The following is a 26,178-nucleotide window of genomic DNA, read 5'->3' as shown; positions in this document are numbered from 1 at the left end:
ATATTAAATATTAATATTTAATTAATATTAACATTATTCTTAAGATATTTTTAAATATAGAAACTCAACATGCGAGGTGGGATACTCTCTTTTGGTTCAGGGCGCTGCTGGCTGGTTGGCAGAGTGGCAACGTGTGGAGTATTTCTGCTCTACTTTGCTGTGGTCACACTGTTTCCACAGCATTTTATTTCATTTCGCTTCGTCGGAAAAATCAGAGAAAAATTCCTAAAATCCGGCAGAAATCTTGAAAGAAAATGTCCAGCTTTTCGCCAAACCAATTGCGGCAGTGTGCCCGCTTCACCGGCACACCCTGCACCCCGGACAAGGAGCACCAGCTGCGGGAGCAGATCCACAGCGAGCTGGCCAAGATTAAGTACTGCGCCAATCCCACCTACGAGTGCAGCCTGATGCGGATCGAGGGCTACGAGTACTGCATCCGGCACATTCTGCGCGACCCGCGCTCCAACTTCCGCCAGTGCTCGCACGTCTACTCGAACGGCAGGAAATGCATCAACGCGGTGGCCAAGTATGACAACAAGAAGGAGCTGATCCTGACGACCCTCTGCTTCGAGCACAACCGTCAGACGCAGCTGCAAAAGACGCACATGAATGTGGGCCGCATTCGCAGCCGGGTGGAGACCAACGAAACCCTGCTGCACAGCCTCTCATCGCACATTAATGTGGAGGACATAAAGCCAGAGGTGACCAAGATCGAACGCGATGAGGATGAAATCGATGTGGTCTCACCCCACGTGACGCCATTTGGTATGTCTGGCTGATTATAAAGCAAGTTGAAATCTAATTTTCCTGACTTCTAGTCACCCAGGATCACCGCAATTCCATAGGACATGTTGTGGAGAGCTCTCGCAAGCGACGTCGCATTTTGGATTACGCTTCTGATAGTTCCAGCAACGATGCAGATCCGCCCTGTCTCAGGAACACCGCCCAGGACATTGAGTTTTACGAATCTGACCATGAGAGCATCGATTCGGAGGATGATGATCCTCTGAAGTAAGATTTGATCCATGCGTAGCAGTATTATTTAAGGAAATATTATATGTTTCTTCCCTCTTGCAGACACGCTGGCGTCTTTACGCGCGCAGAGGCAGTAAAGATTGCCGAAACGAAGCTGATCAAGCTTCAGGGTCTTTACCGCGAGCAGATTTCATATCTGCAGAACGTGCTGAAGCAGCGACGTCGCAAGTATTTGCACGATATACGACGCGAGCGGGAGCTATATTGTAAGTTTCACTTGCCCTTAGGCATGCAATATAATGTGTCTTATGCCTCACTTTCAGGCAGCATTCACGATCAGCTAAAGGACACGCCACACGAGCGAAAGCTGTACGAGCAGCTGAAGGCGCTGAATAGCTATCATCGACGCCAGGGCGTCGAGGCGGTGCTCTACAAGAAACTGAAGGAGAAGCGAGCTCGCGACGCCTTGTACGCAGCCAAGTCGTCGAGCAACCCGAAGTGCGTCTTCACCGAAGGCGGTGTCAAGTGTGGGGAGCGAACGTTGCCCTGCTGCAAGCACTGCCGCAAGCACATCCTGGAGGATAAGCGCCAGGTGCTGTTCCGGGCCTGCGGCGTGGAGCGGAGTGGGGTGGTCTGCCAGGAGCCGGTGGCCAGCATTCTCGAAGACTCCAGTTGCGTACTGCACCTGACCGTGGCGCCGGCTAAGCGCCAGTATATACAAAAGGTTCGTTGATCAAACACTAACCCAACCCACGCCATAACCACCACACGTAACTGCTTAAATATTCCAACTGTCCACTCACCCATTGCCATAAGTTGTGTTGCACATGACTGCTGAAACTGCAGTAAGCCAACTGTAAGACAGTTTGAACAAACAATACTGCGTAACTAGTATTTAGACTTGATTTGTAGTAAAGCTAAGTATTTCTAGAGAAACAACACGAAACACATGTATATAAGTGCTAGTACTGTCTAAGCAAGCCTTTTGTGATCGACCCTGAATAAATTGCCGACCTCTCATCCCCCAGTTTTATGAAGTTCCCAGCACTCCGCCGGTAGAAAGTATTTTCGCAGCAGGCCGTGGTCTCGATAACTTTGTCGGAGAAGACCCACGGAATGAGCAGCAGCCGGAGGGGGATGACCTCCTGGATTTTGCCAATGGTATATTCGATTTTGACCTTGACGGAGTTGACGATCTGGCAAACTCCCTCGACGATGATTACGCCATGTTTCTGGACATGGACAGTGACCTGGGCTTAGCCATTGAAGATGACGGCGTGGAGAGTGATCCTGTAGACTTAGGCCTCGAGGAGGAAGCCGATGGCGGGTCCAACGACTCAGTTGGTCCCGCTGAAAGTCAGGCTCAAGACAACCTCATCGCAGACAACTTTGAGTTAGAAGAACCATCCGTGCAAGACAATAACGAACTTAACTTTGATATCGACGAGTCGGAGAGCAATGTGAACGAAGTGTTGCGCTTGCTCGAGGGCATAGAACACATGCCCTGGTTCGATGCCCTCATGAACTAGTCTAATAGCATAGTAAACGTAATAACCCACCATACTAACCCAAATCCAGACTCAAGCAGAACGTATCTCTCCTTCTCATGCTTGCCATTCCCTTTACTTCACAGAAATGCGAGTCGGAGACCGAGGAGGAGGAGACCCAGTCCGCCAGCTTGATTAGCACCATAAAAAAGGAGGAGGACCCCTCGGATAAGCTGCTTACGAGTCAAGTCCTCAACGTGACCACTGCACATGGCGAAGATAACAAGGGCGACGTGAAGCCCAGAGAGTACGCCAAACAGATCTACAACTAATTTTTAAGCCCTCGTATATTAAATGTTTACTGTTGCAATCATAGAAACCTAGATATAAATCTCCGACCCGAAAATGTCAGTTGGTTTTGTACTCAGCCATTGTGGTTTTTGGTGCATTCGGGTGTAAGGAACCCCTAATAAATAGGCATTCTTAAGTTAAAAATCTATTTATTTACATTTATTGGCTTTCCATAGTTTATACAACTTAAACAGTTTATATTAATGCATGTACATGTTTTCAACAATTCCTAAAGAAAACGCCTGCGTCTGGCAGTTTCGAAAGTGTGTGTGTGGGAAGTATGCACTCTGCGTTCGCTTAAAAGTAATGACTGTAATTATTTGATCTTAAGCACGGTTAAATATATCAGTTATCAGTTCCTCCATTCTGCATCTCCACTCAGATATTTACAGATTGCTCGTGCTATGATCATAAATTGATGGCAACCGCTCTCGTTGTTAAAATGCACTATTAAAATTACAAATTGGCAGCTAAGTATATTAACAAGTCTGTAAAATGTATCGAAACCAGAATATTCCTATTGTATTCCCTACAGTTCCGTAGTTGTCTCCACCTCCGACCTATCCAGATCGTTCAGATATGAGAAGCCTATTTGGCCATAGTCCCTCTTCCCGAAGGACACGTTCTCATTGGTGCTGCTCAGGTGGTTGTGATCGGAATTGGATCTGCAGGATAGAGGGTGTTACCAATTATAGTTATAAACTAGGAAGTAAGCTATGCATACCTTTGAAACAGCGGGTTGGTGATGGGCACCTCTCCGCCGTACAGGCGATTGTTGAGCTGGCCATTCCGACCCAGCGTGGCGTTCATCAGCTCCCCATTGCCATTGAGCAGTCCCACGTCGCCGAAGGTGTTTCCCCGCCTGCCCATGGTGCTGTAGGCATTGTTCTTGGCATGGGCCATGTTGTTGGGCCCAGTTTGATCTATGTTATAGGCGCCGTTCTGGTAGTGGTTGCTGTTCTGGTGCTTGATGCGGCCCAAAGTCAGGGTGCCCGAGAGGGCTCCGTTCGGCGGAGATGCCAGCGGATTGGCGTTGTTGCGGGTGTTCATCTCCAGGGTTCTGTTGAAGGTGTTCTGCCTGTTGTTGATGGCCAGATTGTTGTTCATGTTGGCGTTATTGAGATTCTTATGGCGGCGCAGAGTGGCAATCGTGGCCGTGGTGGCATCCGAGTGGGAGGGACTGGACTGGCCACCGCCGTTGGTGTTCTCCTTGTGCGTTATGTAGCTTACATTGTCCAGCGAGAAGGCATGGTTCTTGGCACTAAAGTCCAGCTGCAGATCATCGTCCACATCCGGTGGCACTGCCATGGCCAGCATCTGGGTCTCGTACTCCTTCATGTTGGCTATGGTTTCGCTGGCACTCGAGGCCTGCTGGTTAACGATCACGGGATCGTAGCGGGGCGGATTCGTGGAGGAGTACTGGCGCATCCGCTGCTTGAAGTTCTTGTACCTATCAGACCAGGTGTATACAAAGATTTAAGTAAAAGTAAATAGAGGTTACATGTTATCCACTCACTTTGACCAAGAGATGCATATGTAAATGATGCCAATCGTGCCTAGGATGAGTATAACAAGTGATATGGCAATCAGAGTGAAGGGGAAGACTTCGTTGTCGATGGCTACGGCGGCTTTGACCTGGAAGATCAAAAGCTATATATAGTAAACATATATCCTAAGAAAAAGTAGTAGTAGAATTAGTTGCCCACCTTGTGAACGTGCTCCTTCCTCTCCAGGGGAAACGATATATTCTCGGCTGTGGCTCGCGGCAGCGCTATGTTCAGCTCCGAGCGCGCAGCCGGTTCCAGTAAAGTGGTCTCCACAATGCTGTCCTTACGGCTGACGAGCTGCTCCGTCTTGGGATCGATGAGGTAGAACCATATGTCCGTAGCAGCCGGGTTCTCGATCACCGATCCGTTCTTGGCCAGGTACTTCTGGCTGCTCATCCGTTCAATGCCGCTGACCAGGCCGGTCTTCTTGTCCAGCAGCTCCTCCAGCTCCGTGTAGTAGTTGCGGAGATCGCTGGGCGCTGCATTCGGGAAGGATAGCGCCATGCGATTGATGTCCGCCAGCTTATTTACCACTATCCTGGCCCTCGTGCGATGGGATCCCTGCTCCTGGCCATCGCTATCACGGGCCTCCACCAAAAAGGTGAGTGGAAAGTCGTTCTCGTTCTTGAAGTGCTTGGCAGTTCGCAGAACTCCAGTGTCTTCGGACATCATGAAGAAGCTGGTGGGCTGGAAACATCATATGATAATTGTTAAAAAAATTCATTGGCTAATGTAGAGTATAGATTTCTCACCATGTTAACCCGGTTTTCATCGTCGTCGTAGAGAGTGTAGCGGACGGTTCCAAATTTCCCCGAATCACGATCTGTGGCTCGCACCTGCAAAATGGTTGTGTCAACATCCATTTCCTCCGTCACCACCGTGTAGAAGGTGTCTTGCTGGCCGCGCAGCCTGTTGAACTCGAACTCCGGGGCGTTGTCGTTCTCGTCCTGGACTATGATCTCCACGCTGGTGGTGTCCTTCAGGGGATTGACGAAGTAGCGATGCGATGTCAGGCGCAATTGAAGGCTGTACGAGGTCTTGTTCTCGAAGTCCAAAGGTTGGATGAGCAGTAAGTTACAGCCATGATCGGCGGAGCTCAGATTGAAGATGCCCCCCTCGTTGCCACTGACGAATTCACACCTGAATGCCGGCGGCCCGTCGCCAGACGTCTTGGAATTCACAATCTGTATGAGCTTGAGGGTGCTATTGGCTTCCATTGACTCCGGCACACTGGTGGTGTAGCTGTCGTCGCTGAAGGCCAAGCCTATACTTTCACTGCTCATGCCCGTTCCACTTTCCAGCTTATTGTCCAATTTGATTTCATTATTGCCGCTGGACAAAAGATGGTGTACATCGACGCGCAGTGGAGCCACCGAGCTCAGCTGGGGTTCCCCCAGGTCGTATGCCCGTATGTCCACCTGGTACTCCGTGTCCTCCTCTTTGCGCAGCTCATCCCTTATGCGCACCGCTCCGGTGTCCGGATCCACTTGGAAGTACTTGGGCGCCTTGCCGCGACCCACGATCTCGTAGCGCACCACATTTCCCGGCGAAGTGCCATCGCCATCGATCGCGGGCAGAGTGGCTATGATGGTTCCTATGCCCTGGTCGTCGTTCACGGTCACCGGATCGGGAACTGTTATAAACCGCGGAGGTAGATCGTTGCGATCCTCCACATCCACCACCAGCAGGATTGTGTCGCCTGGTCCATTGCCATCGTTCTCTATGGTTGCAATGGTCAGCTGGTGCTGCTTCTGGCTCTCATAGTCCAATCCCTTGATGGTCCTCACCTCTCCGCTCTTCTCCGAAACCTTGAAGAGCTCTGCGTTGCCCTTCCGGAGCACGTAGGTGATCTCCGGCATGGAGTCGGGATCGAAGGCTTGCACAGTGGCCACCAGGAAGTTCTCCTCATTCTCCGGAATGTGGACATCGATACGGGCATCACTGAACTTGGGCACTTCGTCCGGAAGGTCGAGCACCATCACCGTAACACTGGCAGTGCCCAGTCGGGCATCTGGAGCTCCATCCTTGGCGGTCACCACGAACTTGTACTCGTTCAACTGCTCGTAGTCCAGTTCCTTGGCGGTAAGGATCTCGCCCGACGTGGCATTGATGGTGAAGGGTATGTCGGTGGGAATGGAGTAGGTGATCTCGGCATTGATACCTTCGTCGGCATCGGTGGCGTGAACCACTCCCACCGAGGCCTGCGCTTTGCCCTCCTCCACTTGGAAGACGTACGGCAAGGTGGATGCCTCGAACTCCGGGTTCTTATCATTGATGTCCGTCACCTTGATGTTCACGGTGGCGCTGCTCGACAGACCTCCGGTATCCTCCGCCTTCAGGATCAGTTGGTAGCGGGTCAGACTCTCGCGATCCAGCTTCCTTATCACTATGATGACGCCACTCTCCTGACCGACGGCGAACTGGCGCAGATCATTGCCCGAAATGATGGAGTAGACCACTGCATCGTTCTCGGGATCCTCGGCGTGGACCACTGTGACCGTGGAGTTGATCTCCGCTCCCTCGCTGACCTGCACCTCGTAGATGGGCTTCTGGAAGCGCGGTGGCTTCGTGTTCGGTCCCGGGGTCACGCTCACCTCAACGATCGCCTGGGAGGAGAGTCCTCCGATGTCGGTGGCCTGCACTGTGATGCTGTACTGCTCCCCGGCCAGCAGGCGACCCTGGGTCCTGATCTCACCCGTCGTCTCGTTGATGGTGAACTTCTGGATGCCGTTGTTGGACACATGGTAGATGGAGTAGGTCACCACGGCATTGGGACCCTCGTCGTTGTCGGTGGCCGTGACCTGGGTGACCAGCCGGCTCTCGCTCTGATCCCCGGCTGTTATGGAGATGGGCGCCACCATGGCCAGCTTGGGGGCATTGTCGTTCACATCCCGCAGGTGGACCGTGAGACTCAGCGGAGCACTGGCCGCGTTGGTTCGCGGTTCCCTGGCCACCACCTGAAACTTAAAACGACCCGGCGCCGGAGGGTCGCGATCGAGGTTCTCCTCGTTCACCACCAAGACGCCATCGCCAGTCACGTTGAAGGACGGCGTCGTCAGCTCGTATATGTAGTCCGGCTTCGGATCGCTGTCGCTCAGGTCGGCGTCGGTGGTCATGAACGATATCGGGTTACCGTGCGCGTCCAAGACCCTGGTGCCAATGGGCGAGTTCTCGTCCACGTAGCCCTCCGCTTGGGAGGATGATATCACGGGCGGATTGGCGTCCACTGGCTTCACGAAGATTTCCAGCTTGGCCGTTGTGAATCGCTGCGGTCCGGGCGAAACCTCCTCCGCTTTCACTATGATGTCATACTTCTTCGCCGTCGAAGTGTCCACAGCTTTCGTCTGCTTCAGCACCCCTGTGCTCTCATCGATCTGGAAGTAATCGGCGTAGTTGCCGGGCATGCCGCTGGCAAAGCTGTAGCGGATTGGCGAGTTAATGGTGTCCAGATCCACTGCCTGAATCCGCTCGGGCAGCACCGTGAGCACACCCAGCAGGGATCCAGCCGGAACGGATGCGGAGTACTCCGGATTTATGCAGGCGCCGTCGAGCGAAACGCATCCGCTATAGATGAACGATGGGTCCAGGTCGTTGGAGTCGGCTATATTGACGGTCAACGTTGTGGTCGAGGAAAGACGGTCCCCCGTATTCCGTGCTCGATCCTGCAGAGAAAACATATAATTAATTACAAATGGGGAGCAAACATATGTGTATATGGTCGTTCCCCTTCTATTGCGACTCCAGTTTCCCAGTGAAAGGTACTGAATCCACATGAAATGCCGACGGTAAAAGTAAGCACTTAATTGCGGCCTTTTCTTCGCAAACTTTAATTGTGGTAATGCCCAAGCAGACGGCTTAATTAACCCCTTGTAGTATTTAAACTATTAGGGCTGCACTCACCGAGGCCACAATGGTAAGGTAGTACGTTTGGATCTTCTCAAAGTCCAGAGTCTTGGCCACCGTAACCTGAGGAGAGGAGAAGCTGGACTGTATCTAACCCAGATATGTGGTGATTAGGTTCGGGGACTCACTTGACCCTGGTGTGGAAACGATATGGCGAAGGTGCCGTACCCGTCCGCACTGTACTTCTCCACGTTGGTGGAGTTGGGACTGCCCTCGGCTATGAAGTACTCGACCAGTCCATTGACTCCAGCGTCCTTGTCCAGGGCCTGGATGTTACGGAAAATAGTGGTTCCCACCGGAGTGCTCTGTGGAAGGCAAAGAAGTGTCATAAGTCAGGTCCATGGGAATGCCAGTTAATTCGACGTGGCAAGCAGCGGGTGGTATTTCGGAGAGGTTTCCTCCGCGCCCAAGAACCGAAAGTGTTTCCTGGCCCCATTAATAAGTAATAAGTGTGTGGTTTCTAGTTCAGCGTCATGTAGTGGAGCGTTCCTAACGCTTCCCATGGAACCCAACTGGGAGCCAACGGAAACTCGCGGGTTGGAGTCAAGTGGCTGCAGTGCATCTGCTCTCCACATTGGCCCGCTGGGCTGTCATGTAACTAACGGTGGCTGCTTCTCAGCCGAAGTTAAGGAGCAAGTTTGCCACTTGCATGGAGATGGAGCTGCGGAGTTTGCGGTTTCCCCACTCCACCTTACGACTTAGTACCCAGAATTGGCAGACATTGTTCATCTGCTGAACTTTGCGATTTGTTTTCGGGTTTTCCGCTAAATGGCATGCACGCTTAGCTCACCTTTTTCGCTTTTCATAATTTTTTATTTTCGGCATAGCCCAGAGCCCCGCAAATTCCCATGACTATGTCTGTGGCTATTGATGCTGCAGATACCATACTGTTTCGCCCGATCTCTGGAGGTATAATTTATCTCGGCTCTTGTAATTATTTGACAGAGCGGCGGGGAAATGCGATGCTGTTGTCTTGTCCTCGCCGGCTGGACAGCGGACGCAGTCCCTCGGGAGTGTTCGCCCAGGCCGGCAAGTGCATACCAATTATATTCCAGTTTGACTGGCAGATCGCCTTATACAGGGACCCTATAAAGGCGGACCGATCCGTAGAATGTAGTGCAGGCTGGCTTCGCTTTTGTTTATTCCGCACCAGGCTTCCTGAACTCGAAGGCTCCTCGCATTGTTAAATAAATTTCGAATGGACGAGGGTTCTGATTGCGAATTCCAATGAACGATTTATATTCAGCTGTGTTGCATTGTATTGGCTTGTAATTTTATTTACCATCCAAAGGGGTTCCTTCAAGGTTGCAGGTCATAAAAGATATATATAGTAGTATATATCTTATGGCTTTCGTTTGCATTTCAAAATGGTCTGGTCAAAATGATAGGAAAGTTATAATTTCCATCCACAAACGACTTAACTAATTAATATTCCGCACTTTTTATGACTTAATGGCTGTGTGGCTAATTATGTGGGGTTTCTCCCATTGTACAATAATACACGGTAGACATTACTCTGTGCTCAGTAATGATCTCGCAGGGGTTCCTATGTACGGTTCTCTATATAGCACGTTTCCGCTTCGTCTTCAGCTTTTTGCCAGCACTGCTGCTTTCTAATATGTCAACAGTTCTGTAATTGAACGTTATTAGTCTAAATACGTGATTAAGAGCCGGCAGGCGATTCTATTGCAACTCTTGCCGCCGATCTCATGATCCCCTCTGCGGATTCTGATGCTGGGGCAGAGTGGGGATACTGGGATGCCTGGATGCCTGGGTACTGGGCATCCGACATGCTATTGTGTTGCCGAAGCGCTGAAAACATGTTCACTACCACTTCATTAGTGTTCAGTATCTAGTTGCTGCTGTCGCGTCGAGAAGACTATGCACATTCACCTGACTAGTGCACTGGAAAAAATCACACAGCATATGTACATAGCTACCCAAAATCACATAGCGATATATGTCACTTTAAGATGCTGGGAGCTAATAGAGAGCAAGTACAACAATCTGTCATCTAAGCTTGAATCTAATCCGGGTGGATGGAACCCAGTTTCCCGCAGTGTACTTGTGTCTATTTCCAGCGTGATAGTCCGTTTGGCACCCGGTTTGGAGGAGCCAGCGGCACCACGGCCAGGAGAAATGCGGGCAACTTTGGGGCGACGAAAAGCTGATCGTGCGCACGCTGCAAAATGTCCACTTGCCGGTCGTGGACTCCAGCAGCAGCACTTACTCACCTCGGGAACGGTGACCTCGTAGGGCGTGTTCATGAAGCGCGGCGCATTGTCGTTTATGTCCGACACCCGAACAATGATGGGAATGGTGCGCTTCTTGCCCGTGGACCTGGTGGTGCAGGAGACCTGAAACGAGGCGTGGATCGTCGTTGATACCATGCAGTGGAAAGTGCTTCCGGAGAGTGGTGTACACACCTGGAAGACGATGTGGCTGAGGTTCTCCTCGTCGCGATCCAGGGGCTGCAGCAGCTGCAGCTTCTTGCCGTTCAGCTGGAAGATGGGCTGGCCCTTCGGGAAGACCAGGTTGAGAGCGATCTCCGTATCCGGATCGCCGAAGATCGGCAGCTCTGGCGGCGTGGTCGGCTGTCCGATGACTGCGGAAAGCGCATAAATAATAAAGTAAGAGCCGGGATCCAATGGACCAAGCTGGGTTATTGGTACAAGTATCGCCAAACCGGCAAACGGAGCGGCGGGAAAACGCGCAAACCGAGAAAACTGCAGACAGCAGCCTTTCTCTTTGCATTTGGGGTCAAGTTGCAGCGATCACTTGCGATGTATCTCAGTGTGTGCACATATATACAAGTGCACATACATATATGTGCATATGTGGGCAAAAGTCGTAGATGCATCATAGATGCACGAGAAAGTCTTTAGCATTCGCGTGCTCTGGTTATTTGGCGCCTCTAGTGAGATCTGAAGTTGCATAACGAACTAAACCTACTGTACACAATTATATCTAATAGTTGCATGTGCTGGATTTATTCAAATTGCAGATACATCGCTTCCCCACACTAAGCGCATGTACAACACGTCGTATGAGCAATATTTGATGGCTATTCTTGACCCCACATTCTTTCTAGCTGCAGCTTAATGAGGCTAAAAACCAATTAAGGTTTTCAGAGGTGCACCTCAGCGGCATGTAAATTGAACAATGTATCCACGAAGTACACATAGTACTTCCTGCTCTGACGTGCTTTTCTTTTCGTTCTTTGATGCGATGTGGATGTGATGGGCTGCCTATGCGCTTGAACACGTCTAAAATTATAATTACGGTGTTGCACCTTTCGTGCTTTTAGTCTATGATCTTGAAGTCGAGGTTGGGCGCAGAGCATTTCGGCTGAGAAGCATATGGCCATTCATTTTCTAGCATCCACGTAATAGATTTGAAGCCGCAGTTGTCTTGAAACTCATATTTCCAGTTGTTCACACATGAACACGAATATATTTAAAGACTTACAATTTTGGGCTCCGTTCATATCTTATGTAAATGAATCGAGAGCGATAAATTATATTTAGGATTTTGTTATCTAAGGCGACATGGGTGCATTGCTCAAAAACATGTAATTTAAGTGCACACTACATGAGTCAGTCACTTGAGATCGTTCCCCGCCTCCTAAAATAGTCCCTTAGTGGGAGACCACAGATAAGGTCCTCGCCGCTCAAGATAGGCAGATGTGCCCGAGCGTGGGACCTCGATAAGGCGGGGACTATTTACTTAGGCCTCTGCGTAGGCCATTTACTTTAAGATGCGATTCTCATGTCACCTATCTAAACCGAAGATATTTCCAAATAAAACCAGTTTCTTACAAAAACTCAACGAGTAAAGTCTTCTTATTTGGGATTTTACATTTGGTCAATCGAGCCTTTAATCGACTCTGCAGTTTCCCCCTACCAAAGGTAAGGAACTCAGAGAAAGGCCAGCTCCTTTAAGCATCTTACAGCTAAAGGTAGCAAAAATAAGTGACTCTTGTTTCCCCCTACCAAAGGTAAGGAACAGAGTATAAATATAAAAAGCAAAAAGATACAAAAGAATCTTTTATGTTTTAAAACAAGCACCTTATAGTCTATAGCTAAAGGTTGCTTTGTGTACCATTATAAATTGTGGTAAGGCGTGCTTGAGGCCATACATCAGCAATTGTGAAATTAAAAAGTGCATAACAAAAGTGCCTTATAAATGCTCTAATAGCATTAAATCAGCTCATAAATAGAGTGCAGTGTATATGCCATAAGAGCATAAATTAAATAAAAAGTGCCTGAAAACAGTGCCTTATAAATGCTCTAATAGCATTAAATCAGCTCATAAATAGAGTGCAGTGTATATGCCAAAAGAGCATAAATGCCGAAATAAATAGCTAAAAAACAAAAAATCTGACTGGACTACAAAAATAATAAAACGTGCCAAATAAAAAAAAAAAAAAAATCATCTTTAAACATCGACGGAGCCTTAAAGAAGAGAAGGAAGTCAAATTCAAAGGAGCCTCTACCAGCAGCAGAAGCAGCAACAACAGCAGCAGCAGAAGCAGCAACAGCAGTAGCAACAGCAGCAACAACAGCAGCAACAGCAGCAGCAACAACAACGACATCAGCTAAGTCAAAACAAGAATTTTCTGTTTATCCAAACACACATATATATATAAATACATATAAAATACATATACACGTACTATATATATTAAGAAATTACAAAAAATTTTCAAAATGATGTCAGAAAAGACTATTCAATTCCTTAAGAAGCAGTCCGAAATTATTTTGGAAATTAGAAAGTTGGAAGTAAAACCAACATTAACAGATGTAGAAATTCTAAAATTAAATGAGCTTCAAAAATGTTTCATTGCTAATCATAGCAATTTGTTAAAGATCGGCGTTGTCGATCATGAATATTTTAACGCGAAGCAGTATGATTTAATAATGATGGTGTTAGAAAAAATTAAAAATAAAAATGAAAAAATTAAGGGCGAGTCGGTAGAAAACACTTTCCCTAAATCAAACACTGTCCCTAAATCAAACCCTCCCCCTACATTAAACCTTGAAATGTGTGGTCACCCTGAAAAAGAGGGTATAGCACAAAACAACGCTTTAACAGTAGAGCAGGCATTTCGAAATAATGTTGGCCAATTTCGAGTATATCTAGAAGATACGTCTAAACTAATAGACAGTAGTCCAGATTTCCTTAAAATAAGGAAAAATAAAATTGAATTTTTATGGCATAAAATAGATAACCTGATTGAACAGGTGAATAGTCATTTTGAGAGCTCGCTATTCGAAGAAGAAATTAGCGAACTTGAATTTGACAAACAAAATATTATTACAGCCATTAATAGTCGACTCAGTGGCACAATAAATAAAGCTGAAATGTCGACGGTTGTTAAGGCGGAGGAGTTACCAACCCTGCCTAAAATACAGATTCCCACTTTCTTTGGTGATTCCAAAGAATGGGATCTTTTTAATGAACTCTTTACAGAGCTCATACATGTGAGAGAGGATCTCAGTCCTTCTCTCAAATTTAATTATCTAAAGTCAGCATTAAAAGGAGAAGCCAGAAATGTGGTTACTCATTTACTGCTCGGCTCTGGAGAAAATTATGAAGCCACTTGGGAGTTTTTGACCAAGCGATATGAGAATAAAAGAAACATATTCTCAGATCATATGAATAGGCTTATGGATATGCCAAATTTAAATTTAGAATCCAATAAGCAAATAAAGACATTTATTGACACGATTAACGAGTCAATTTATATTATAAAATTAAAGGCACAATTACCAGAAGATGTGGATGCAATTTTCGCTCACATAATTCTTCGGAAATTCAATAAAGAATCACTCAATTTATATGAAAGCCATGTTAAAAAGACAAAAGAAATACAGGCACTTTCTGATGTCATGGACTTTTTAGAGCAAAGGCTCAATTCTATATCATCATTCTCACAGGAAGTAAAACCTGTAAAGAAAATGATTAATAATAACAAGAATAAAAATTATAGTGACAATTGTGCATATTGCAAACTACCAGGGCATTATTTAATTCAATGCCATAAATTTAAAATAATGAATCCAGCAGAACGGTCTGACTGGGTAAGAAAAAATGGGATTTGCCTAAGATGTCTGAGGCATCCGTTTGGTAAAAAATGTATAAGCGAGCAGCTTTGTTCGACTTGTCGTAAACCTCACCACACGTTACTTCACTTTGCAGGTCATAATCCAGAAAAAGTGAATACGTGTAGAACAACAGGTCAAGCCTTGTTGGCCACGGCCTTGATTCAAGTAAAGTCGAGGTATGGAGGCTTTGAACAATTAAGAGCATTGATTGATAGTGGCTCTCAAAGCACAATTATTTCAGAAGAGTCTGCACAGATTCTAAAATTGAAAAAATTTCGGTCTCATACTGAAATAAGTGGAGTATCTTCCACAGGAACGTGCATCTCCAAGCACAAAGCGGTTATTTCGATAAGAAATTCTCCGAAAAATTTAGAAATTGAAGCAATTATTCTCCCAAAACTTATGAAGGCACTTCCAGTCAACACGATTAATGTTGATCAGAAAAAATGGAAGAACTTTAGATTAGCCGACCCCGATTTTAATAAACCGGGTCGCATTGATCTAATCATTGGAGCAGACGTATATACTCACATTCTGCAAAATGGAGTTATAAAAATAGACGGTCTCCTTGGGCAAAAAACTGATTTCGGGTGGATAGTTTCTGGATGTAAAAAATCCAAAGGAAAAGAAACCATTGTAGCCACAACAATAGAAATAAAAGAGTTAGATCGCTACTGGGAAGTGGAAGAAGAAGAAAAAGATGATATCGAGTCTGAAATCTGTGAAAATAAATTTATCAAAACGACAAAAAAAGATTCAGATGGGCGATACATTGTGTCAATTCCATTCAAGGAGGATGTCACCTTAGGAGATTCAAAGAAACAAGCGATAGCTCGTTACATGAATCTGGAGAAAAAACTAAAAAGAAATGAAAAACTTAAGGTTGACTACACTAAATTCATGAATGAATACATGGATTTAGGACACATGATTGAAGTGAGTGATGAAGGCAAATATTTTTTACCGCACCAGGCAGTGATTAGAGATTCAAGCCTTACGACCAAATTGAGAGTAGTTTTTGATGCTTCAGCAAAAACTACGAATAACAAAAGTTTGAACGACATAATGTGGGTTGGGCCACGAGTTCAAAAAGATATTTTTGACATTATTATTAAATGGAGAAAATGGGAATTTGTTGTTTCGGCAGACATTGAAAAGATGTACCGACAAATTAAAATAGATAATAATGATCAAAAATATCAATATATTTTATGGAGAAATTCTCCAAAAGAAAAAATTAAAACATATAAATTAACCACAGTCACTTACGGAACTGCATCTGCACCATATTTGGCTACCAGGGTTCTGGTAGATATTGCAGATAAATGTAAAAACCAAGTTATTAGTGCAATAATTAGGAATGATTTCTATATGGATGACCTAATGACTGGAGCTGATTCGGTAGAAGAAGCTAATAAATTAATAACATTAATTCTCCATGAATTGCAGAAAGTTGGATTCAACTTAAGGAAATGGATTTCCAACAATTCCAAAATATTAACCACTGTGGAGGACACAGGGGACAATAAGGTTCTCAATATTATCGAAAATGAATGTGTTAAAACTTTAGGACTAAAATGGGAACCTCAAAATGATTTATTTAAGTTCAGCGTAAATTGTAATGATGAATCAAAAAATATAAATAAGCGCGTTGTGTTATCAACGCTAGCAAAAATATTTGATCCGTTAGGATGGTTGGCACCAGTCACGGTTTCAGGAAAACTTTTTATTCAAAAACTTTGGATAAATAAAAGTGAATGGGATCAGGAATTATCCATAGAAGATAAAAATTATTGGGAAAAATATAAAGAAAATTTATTATTGTTAGAGAATATTCGAATCCCAAGGTGGATTAATTCAAACAGTTCTTCAGTCATTCAGATTCACGGATTTGCGGACGCCTCCGAAAAAGCATATGCTGCAGTAGTCTATGCTAAAGTAGGACCTCATGTTAATATAATAGCTAGCAAAAGTAGAGTCAACCCTATAAAAAATAGGAAGACAATTCCCAAACTCGAGCTGTGTGCAGCTCACCTGCTTAGTGAATTAATCCAAAGACTAAAAGGATCAATTGACAATATAATGGAGATCTATGCTTGGAGTGATTCCACGATTACCTTAGCATGGATTAACAGTGGTCAAAGTAAGATCAAATTTATAAAAAGAAGAACGGATGACATTCGGAAATTAAAAAATACTGAATGGAATCATGTTAAGTCAGAGGATAATCCAGCAGATTTAGCATCCAGGGGAGTGGATTCTAACCAGTTGATCAACTGTGATTTTTGGTGGAAAGGTCCGAAATGGCTAGCAGACCCAAAAGAACTTTGGCCTCGGCAGCAGTCTGTAGAAGAACCTGTCTTAATAAATACGGTATTAAATGACAAAATAGATGATCCTATTTACGAATTAATAGAAAGGTATTCCAGTATAGAAAAACTTATACGTATAATAGCATACATAAATAGATTCGTGCAGATGAAAACAAGAAATAAAGCCTATTCATCAATTATTTCAGTAAAGGAGATAAGAATAGCGGAAACAATTGTTATTAAGAAACAACAAGAATACCAGTTTAGGCAAGAGATAAAGTGCCTTAAAATCAAAAAGGAAATCAAGACAAATAATAAAATATTGTCATTGAATCCATTTTTGGACAAGGATGGGGTTCTAAGAGTTGGAGGAAGATTGCAAAATTCCAATGCAGAATTTAATGTTAAACATCCAATCATTTTAGAAAAATGCCACCTAACAAGCTTATTAATAAAAAATGCTCATAAGGAAACATTGCATGGAGGGATAAACCTAATGCGAAACTATATCCAAAGAAAGTATTGGATTTTCGGGTTGAAAAATTCGTTGAAAAAGTATTTAAGAGAATGTGTAACGTGTGCAAGGTATAAACAAAATACAGCTCAGCAAATAATGGGTAACTTGCCAAAATATAGAGTGACGATGACATTCCCGTTTCTTAATACTGGAATAGATTACGCAGGTCCTTATTATGTTAAATGTTCAAAAAATCGTGGCCAAAAAACATTTAAAGGATACGTTGCTGTATTCGTTTGCATGGCCACCAAAGCCATACACTTAGAAATGGTAAGCGATCTAACTTCAGACGCATTTTTAGCAGCACTCAGAAGATTTATTGCTAGACGGGGAAAATGTTCCAATATCTATTCAGACAACGGAACAAATTTTGTAGGAGCTGCAAGAAAATTAGATCAAGAGTTATTTAATGCAATACAAGAAAATATAACGATTGCAGCGCAGCTTGAAAAGGACAGGATTGATTGGCATTTTATTCCCCCGGCAGGACCTCACTTCGGAGGTATTTGGGAAGCTGGAGTTAAGTCAATGAAATACCATTTAAAGCGTATAATCGGCGACACTATTTTGACTTACGAAGAAATGTCAACTCTTTTATGTCAAATAGAAGCATGCTTAAATTCAAGGCCATTATACACTATAGTTAGTGAGAAGGACCAACAAGAAGTTTTAACACCAGGTCATTTTTTAATTGGAAGACCACCTTTAGAAATAGTCGAACCAATGGAAGATGAAAAAATCGGAAATTTGGATAGGTGGAGACTTATCCAAAAAATGAAGAAAGATTTCTGGGTTAAGTGGAAAAGTGAATATTTGCATACGCTCCAGCAAAGGAATAAATGGAAAAAGGAAATTCCTAATATAGAAGAAGGGCAAATAGTTTTATTAAAGGATGAGAATTGTCATCCTGCAAGATGGCCTTTAGGAAGGGTGGAAAAGGTGCATAAGGGGAATGATGATAAGGTCCGAGTGGCTAAAGTAAAGATGCAGGAAGGATATATCACTAGACCCATTACTAAAATTTGTCCCTTGGAAGGAATAAAGTCTGTTGACAAAAATGAGGCTGACCAAGAGCCAAAAAAGACGAACTAGAGCGACATCGGGAATGTCCAAGATCGGAATCATTATGGCAATGTTGTTGTTTGTGTTAAGTTGTCAAGTTTCTAGCGCATTACCTAAAGATATAGCACCAAGATATTCTATAGACAAAATAAATAAAACCTCAGCAATATATCTAGACCCGCTAGGAGATGTTGAGATTGTGAGTACTTCTTGGAATTTGGTTATCTATTATAAAATGGATCCATATTTTAAAATGTTAACAAAGGGTAATGCGCTTATACAAAGTATGAGGAAAGTTTGCGAAAGACTTCATAGCTTTGAAGAGCAATGTAGTCTAGTCTTAGATAATATGCAAAGTCAGTTATCGGAACTTGAAGAAAACAATAAATTGTTTATGATGCAGTCTAGATCTAGAAGCAAGCGTGCTCCTTTCGAATTTATGGGTTCCTTGTATCATATTTTATTTGGTATAATGGATGAAGATGATAGAGAGCAATTAGAAGAAAATATGAAGAATTTGTTAGATAACCAGAACAACCTTGATAAACTAATTCAAAAACAAACATCTGTGGTTGATTCAACTTCTAATCTATTAAAGAGAACAACAGAAGATGTTAACTCCAATTTTAGAAGTATGCAAATAAGAATTGAGAACATGACAGAAGTTCTTAAAGAAAATTATTATGTTTATAAGGAATCAATAAAATTCTTTATGATTACGAAACAGCTACACTCATTGATTGAAGAAGGCGAAAAAATTCAAGCAGGCATTATAAGCCTGTTGATTGATATTAATCACGGTAGGCTAAATACAAATATTCTCAGGTAAGGTTCCTGCGAATTCAAAAGTCCGTCTGCAATGTACTGGCTCTCAAATTGAATTGTTTGATTTGCCTCAGCAAGGAGTTTTAAGCATTGCGCCATATTGTACGGCAAGAACCGACGATAAAATTCTAGTTGCCCACCATAACATTCAGTCCGAAAGTGAAGAATTATTATCAACACCTTATATAGGAGAAGTTAGTGAAGTGCCGAAGATTATTTGGGATCCGCTGAAACTATCAATATTAAATCATACTGAGGAATTTGAACGATTGAATAATGAAATTAAATTTATGAAAGAGAACCATCAAAAATTGAAAGATTTACATTTCCATCATATTTCCGGACATGCTGGATTAATTATTGCCTTAATACTAATGATAATATTAATAATATATTTCATACGGAATGTGCTGTGCAACAAAGAATGCAAGCAATAACCTTTGCAGGTCCGTTGCCAGTACTATAAATATCAATAGTAACTAAACAATAAAATAATATAACAAATAAAAATATACAGTCCACTATATCGTTGTTTAATAGAAAATGTACTTCTACATAGAAAAAGCAAAATGTTTAAAATAAGTTAATTGAGTACAAATTGTTGAATTAAAAATAATATAAACCATAATTGTAATCCAATAAAATTAAAAGCCAGAAAAACTAGGCCCATTGAAATCTTAGTTGCAAAATAAATGAACATATATCAAATAAATACAGTCCACTACTGTTATAAATGCAACTAATATACTAATGTACATCTCAGCTTTGCTGGCCCTTTGGCAGAATGTTCACACATGAACACGAATATATTTAAAGACTTACAATTTTGGGCTCCGTTCATATCTTATGTAAATGAATCGAGAGCGATAAATTATATTTAGGATTTTGTTATCTAAGGCGACATGGGTGCATTGCTCAAAAACATGTAATTTAAGTGCACACTACATGAGTCAGTCACTTGAGATCGTTCCCCGCCTCCTAAAATAGTCCCTTAGTGGGAGACCACAGATAAGGTCCTCGCCGCTCAAGATAGGCAGATGTGCCCGAGCGTGGGACCTCGATAAGGCGGGGACTATTTACTTAGGCCTCTGCGTAGGCCATTTACTTTAAGATGCGATTCTCATGTCACCTATCTAAACCGAAGATATTTCCAAATAAAACCAGTTTCTTACAAAAACTCAACGAGTAAAGTCTTCTTATTTGGGATTTTACACCAGTTTAAGGCCATGTTAAGCGACTTAAATGGGCTGGCTAGTCGATAACACGGCCGTGTTTATTGTATTTTCATATAAGCCAGTGCCGAAGGAGGGTGGTGTACTTACAAGACTCCCGGCTCTCCTCGATGTCCAGGATGATGTTCGTCTGCCCCGTCTCCACTTCGCACATCTGCGACTTGCCCAAAACCGCCGAGCAGAGCAGGATTAGCAGCCCAAAGAAGCCCAGTCCCTGCTGGGGAGTGAGTGAGTTCCTCGCGGCCATGTTATCTGAAAATAAGAGTAAACAAATACGTTTCTTGTACTCCATGCATACATCTATCTATCTCCCCAAGATCCCCATTTAAATATGTAGTACTGCTTGGCCTACGCCAGCGGAGCCCACACAGCGAATCCGGAGAGCCGAGTGGAGCTGCAGACTGTGTTTGTTTGCTTTGTATGCAAAGACGGCTGCTCTTGCCTTAAATGGTGTGATATCAATATGCAATAAACAATTTAGCCAACTTGGCGTTGTCCGCGCACGTTGTGTATATATGGACTTGTGGAAATCCAAGATGCCCCGGTCCGCAGCTCCAATCAATACCAACTTGGTGTCGAAAGTGCTGGCCAAATTGAAAACAGCTTCGCAGTTCCGTTCGAACCGATCTTGCCACTTGGCTGGGGCAATATTGACAGAGAGAAGTTCATAACGGTGGCATCATAAATTGGCTAATAAAGTGGCAAGCCAGCCCGCGGAGTACCTAGCAATCAGGTGCACATTCTGGCCATTTTTACCATTCTTCCCATTTCTACCATCTTTCTTCCATTTCACTTATTTTGCCCATTTTGCCCACCTCATCTCATCGAGCGCCTAAATGGCCAGCTCGCCAACTGGCCGATCAACTTTTGCGGCTGCGGCTGGCATACAGTTAGAACACAGAGCTTGGGAGCTGGGAGCTGGGAGCTGGAAGTTGGCCATCCCATGCTGAGGCTTCTATCCCTAGGTTTCTGCACATCCGCTGGCTTTCTGACTTTCTGGCTTTCTGCTCCATCTGCGATCTCCATTGAAGACTCGTTGGCACCAGGAGCCACTTGCATCGTATCCGTTACTCGGATCGTTTGTTTAATGAAACGGATCGGAGCTAATCTTCTGGTTTTCGCGCTCCCTTCTCGGTCGCATCCATTGGATGTAGATAGCAGTGTCCAGAGAAGTCGGGTTCCGTTGGGCTAGTTAACCGAAACTCATAAAATCAGGAAATCAGGGGAATAAAGTGCGCGCTCTAATGAACAAAGCGAATTATAATTTGAGCTATTGGTTTTTAACAATTTAAATCCAAGCTGATGGATCTCGTATCCTTAGCCACTGACAACTATTGTCTTCGATGGCCAATTGCAATTTGATTTACGCAATTAGCCAAATAAACCAATCAAAATACCCATGATTTCCCAACGATTTATTTAATTTCGCCAAAGTGTGCTGCAATCTCGAGTGGAATCAAACTTGTCTACAAACGCAACTGCTGCTGAAATTATCTCCGAAATCATAAAAGCCCCGATCGCCCATTGCGTAACTTAAGTGCGAGATATCACATGGTATTGATATGGGGGCTTAAATGCTCCATCGTGCCGTTCCTGCTTCCATTTGCGAGGAAATCGAGAAAATCGTGAAAATCGCGAAAAGCGCTGCTAGTCCTCCGCTTTCACTGGACGGTACACAAAATGCCATTTTCCATTTCCCCCGCATAAACAAAGGCGCGAAGCTGGAGGAGATCGCAGGAGGAGCCAGAGGAGGAGCTCGGCGGTGGCCACCACAGAAAGTCAGTTGCTGATTATGTTCAACCGGAAACTTATAGAAAAAGCCGAATGTGCCAAACTGGTTTGCAAAATAAACGAAAGCCGAGGTATCGCTTTGAATGCCTGTGCTGTGTGTACTGTGTGTTGTGTGTGTTGTGTGCTGGGTGCAGATTCGATATGCGGCAAACCTGTTGCTTATTGATGCTGTTTTTGCCAACATTTTCTAGTTTTGAATGTGGTACAATACGTAGCGAACTTAAATCTCAAATCTGCTGGAATGCGAACGATGGTTGCCACACAAATCTTAAATAAACAAGAAAGGAACGCCAGCATTTGGGCACCGAATGGCGGCATACCCTGGTCCACCTGGTCACTCGGCTCCCCTGGATCACTCGGATCACCTGGATCAGTTGGATCCCCTGGATACATATATGCATGTATACACCATCGTTCTGTCAGCTCCAACTGCGATTGTTATGCTAATTCGCTGAGTGTTTTATTGTATTTTAATTTTATTGGACAGAGGACGCGCTCTTGGCCATACAAAGTATTTCTCCTCACGGATCCGTGATATGTTTCATAATATATATCGAATTCTATCAGCATATAAAGTATCTCAATCTGTGCCATTCATTTTGGCTGTCTATATATTTATGACTCCTGTGGGACTTAATATATGCTTGTCTTCAAAATGGCCATTTGTCGAGTTTAATGACTCAAAGTGCTTTAACATTCTAATCGTTCTAATGAACTCGACAAGTATCTTAGAGCCAATTTGTTGAGAATCATTTTGCCTGATGATTAATTTTAATGATTCGACTTTTTCGAGAACACCTATAGCGAAACTTAAGCAACTGCTGAGTAACATAAACAATCTTAATTGGCCAAAGTAAGTTGAATTTAGAATAATTAAAAACAAATCTCTGAATTTAGATGCTGGCCAAAGACATTGAACTGCAGATTCTTGGGTGACAATAAAATTAATCGACCTGACTTTCCGCTGAAGGAAAAACGGTTAGGTGATTATGTTCTCTGCTTTATAAATGGCTTCTAGCCATTTAGCCAAATGAAGATTAATCTCCGCCGCCCGGAGACAAGAACATTATTTCATCTTTTTGCTTCTCCCCGCCTTTGGATGCTGAATAATTTAATAATAATAATACTAATAACACTCCGCACTTACCGTTTGGTCTGAAGACTAAATATTAAAGCAGCTCAAAGTATTTCAGCTGAGTATCCAACGTGAAAAATGGAGTCACACGCCGTTAACAAAGGTGATTCTTGGTCCTCAATTACATTTCGATTTACTATATTATTCAATAGATGTTGTATCTGCGCACTAAAAAACAGGGTTAAACTCGATTAGAAGCACTCGCGGCACAAATTTGGAGATGTTGTAATACTTATTTTATGCTTTTCTCAGTCATAAAAATCATATTGAATCGAAGTTGATGATTTCGAAGTTGATGATCACCGGGATCACCGGTTTGGAAGTGGGTTTTAAAGTGATTTCGGTTCGGTTTTGCCGCACTGGAGTGAATTTTAATTACTGTTTGGAGGTTGCCCTCTTGGATTAATTATAAGCCATAATGTTTCGCGAAAAGCTGGCCAACAAAGCGGCGCGTGGGAGTTTGGTAGCATGTAGTAAAAGTAGCATGGCAAGTCGATGACTATCTACGTATGCCTGTACAGTGAACACGACTGTGTAAGTTTCTTACACAAATCTCGACATACGTGACCTCATTTGCCGATCTGACAGAAAACGTTTTTTTTTGTATTTTTTGGCTGTTTTATTGCTTGTTTTTTGGTTCTTGGCAAATGCCGCAGAAATCCCGGTCGATAAATGCAATTTGCTTAATACGGCGATCACGTTCACATTCCACATTAGTGTTCTATCCTTTGATATTCGCCAAAACGATGATGGTTTCGTTTGTTTTCTGTTTGCTGTTTTCCGTTTTCACTCCACTGTGAGTTGTGTTGGGTAAACAAAAAAACTGAAAAATTGGCAAGAGAAAGTCTTGCTCTCGGGGTTAAAGTGGTGTACAAAGGTACGATTTTTAGATTTAATGATGGCGTGAAGGCTTTGTTTGCCACTCGGGGCTTCTTTGTTATTTAAACGGGGTGCTATTTCGAGATATGTGCGTGGTATGCCCTTTTCAGGCTTCCATGGCTGCAGCTTCAGGTTGCCTTGGATCCAACACACACATCACACATCCACACATCCACACATCCACACATCACACGTCGCCACAAACGGACCATTCTGAACTTTACACATTTTCTCGAGAGATAACTCTTTAAAAATTAGCTCTTGGGCATATTCATACCAGCTCGAAAACCGGTATCGCGCCAGCCACCTTATAGCAATAGCGCTGCGTTGGGGCACAAGCTCATACTCGTCGTGCTGCACTGCGCGAAAGTACGTGGTACGTGGTGTCGGCTCGGCGGTCGGATCGGTACTGTTTCGCTTTACCTGTCTCGCGCAGCAGCAACAAGTGGGCGCTACCCGTTCCCAGGTGGAACGTATTGGAATCGAGCTGGCATTCGCTCGCTTTGCGGTAAAACTGGTTTTTCGGGGGTTACTCGTTTGCCAGCTGATGGATACCACACCATACCCACACACACACACACGTGCGAAAGGCTTTGGTTGTGGAGCACAGGTACTGCGATCCACGATCTGCAGGTGCATGTACATACACAGATATGTTCATATGTATATGTGTGCGCTGCGCGGACAGAGAATCTCGAGCGCTAACAGCGTCTGTTAAGTCAAAGGTAAATATGTAAGAGACCACCATGTTGCATTTCCATAGGAGTTGGAGCCGTGGATCGGGCTTAGACTTAGCCAGCCAGCCAGGAACCAGTTTTGGGGCTTCGGCTCGGCTTGTTGCTCGCTTTGTGTTTGCTTTTCTGTTTCAGCTGCACCGCGGCCGTTGCTGTGTAAGTTTTTATTAAAATGTTTTAGTCGATGTTGCCGCGATTTTGGCCGCTCACTCCACACTGCAATCCACTGCAATGCAATGCAATCCGAGCTGCGATCCGGGGCATGAATGAAGTTCACCAAAGGGGCAGACAGCATTTTTGTACCTGTCAGGCGGCCAGGGAGTCGTCGCATATGCATATTCCGTTGCCATTGTGCTGGGACAATGAGACAGTTGCACCCGGCTGGCTGGCTGACTGGCAATCCGCGAAATTGGCATTGCCATCATGGGTAGGTGTTTCCATCGAACACCACCATCGAATACCACCATTTCCATTTCCATATCCATTTCCAGCCGGATGCTGCCAGAACAATTGAGCCAATATCGTTATATTGGCATTGAAAACGGTTCAGATCGATGGGATCAGCCAAATATGATAATTTGGGCAGATCTGGTTCCTCGAAATGTCAAAGCACCTAATTATAGCAAACTCATATTCATATGGCACACAAACTGCTAGGTAAGATTAAGCCATGTGCTAACTGGCCATTAGCGGAGTATCTTAATGGTGCATGGGAGGCTGCCATCTCTTCATCTCAACTCAGTGGAGGAGAAAGTGCAAGGGTTTTCAGCAGATGTACGTCATTAGCTCGTTTTACTGTTTGCTAACAAGCCAGATGGGTCTAAGCTCCTCTTTTGGCCAAATCCGCATCCCACTGGTCTGGGTTTTAATTAAGGCTTAGCTTCTTTCGTTATATTATAGAGGCAGTTTCTAGCTACATTTATTGGTGGTTCTTGGATTACCATAATGTCTGTGCTCTTCCGGCTTCGTCATCACTTTTACGATTCGAATGTCCCATTTTCGCGATAATTTGAGTCGTTGGCCGATCGGCTTACATATGTCAAGTTCGAAAAACAAAGTGCCAACTGTTTCAATTCGCTGCTCTAACAGGAAGTTTTGCGATTATGAACAAGTTGGTTAGGAGCTTGTAAGGTGTATTTCATTTTGCCCATTTACGCTGACATTTAACAAAAGTGTGGTTCAGTGACCCAAAGTTACACGCTGCCAAGACGGATTTGCTTGTGATTCTGCAAAATGGTTTTGGTAGTAGCCAGCTGTATGCTGATATGCTCCAGAGTACCGGATATGAAGGTATCAAGCGAAATGTGTCAGCCAAAACTGT

General features: G+C 44.1%; 2 protein-coding genes across 3 annotated transcripts; one reads left to right on the top strand and one right to left on the bottom strand.

Moving 5' to 3' along the window:
- The first annotated feature begins 163 nt into the window (after positions 1–163).
- LOC117143344 (KAT8 regulatory NSL complex subunit 2) lies at positions 164–2,961 on the top strand. 2 transcript variants are annotated; one of them, XM_033308008.1, is made up of 5 exons: positions 164–765; positions 819–1,011; positions 1,078–1,241; positions 1,299–1,699; positions 2,004–2,584. In XM_033308008.1, exons 1-5 carry the CDS (start codon positions 255–257, stop codon positions 2,502–2,504), a joined length of 1,770 nt encoding a protein of 589 aa, XP_033163899.1. In that variant the 5' UTR covers positions 164–254; the 3' UTR covers positions 2,505–2,584. The 2 variants fall into 2 exon arrangements, with proteins under 2 accessions (XP_033163899.1, XP_033163900.1); XM_033308009.1 differs by lacking the exon at positions 2,004–2,584 and adding an exon at positions 2,609–2,961 and having other exon boundaries at positions 168–765.
- Positions 2,946–24,540, bottom strand: LOC117143341 (cadherin-99C). The gene is made up of 12 exons (XM_033308004.1): positions 24,401–24,540; positions 23,257–23,412; positions 20,409–20,570; positions 10,690–10,868; positions 10,498–10,620; positions 8,392–8,568; positions 8,261–8,326; positions 5,113–8,022; positions 4,520–5,047; positions 4,330–4,448; positions 3,538–4,263; positions 2,946–3,478 (listed from the first exon to the last, which is right to left on the bottom strand). The coding sequence occupies exons 3-12, from the start codon at positions 20,563–20,565 to the stop codon at positions 3,343–3,345; spliced, it is 5,121 nt and encodes a 1,706-aa protein (XP_033163895.1). The 5' UTR covers positions 20,566–20,570; positions 23,257–23,412; positions 24,401–24,540; the 3' UTR covers positions 2,946–3,342.
- Positions 24,541–26,178: the final 1,638 nt, after the last annotated feature.

The sequence above is a fragment of the Drosophila mauritiana genome, chromosome 3R (assembly GCF_004382145.1).
Source record: "Drosophila mauritiana strain mau12 chromosome 3R, ASM438214v1, whole genome shotgun sequence".
Classification (NCBI taxonomy): Eukaryota; Metazoa; Arthropoda; class Insecta; order Diptera; family Drosophilidae; genus Drosophila; species Drosophila mauritiana.
The sequence above is the reverse complement of the archived record's forward strand: the minus strand, read 5'-3'. Positions and strand labels throughout refer to the sequence as shown.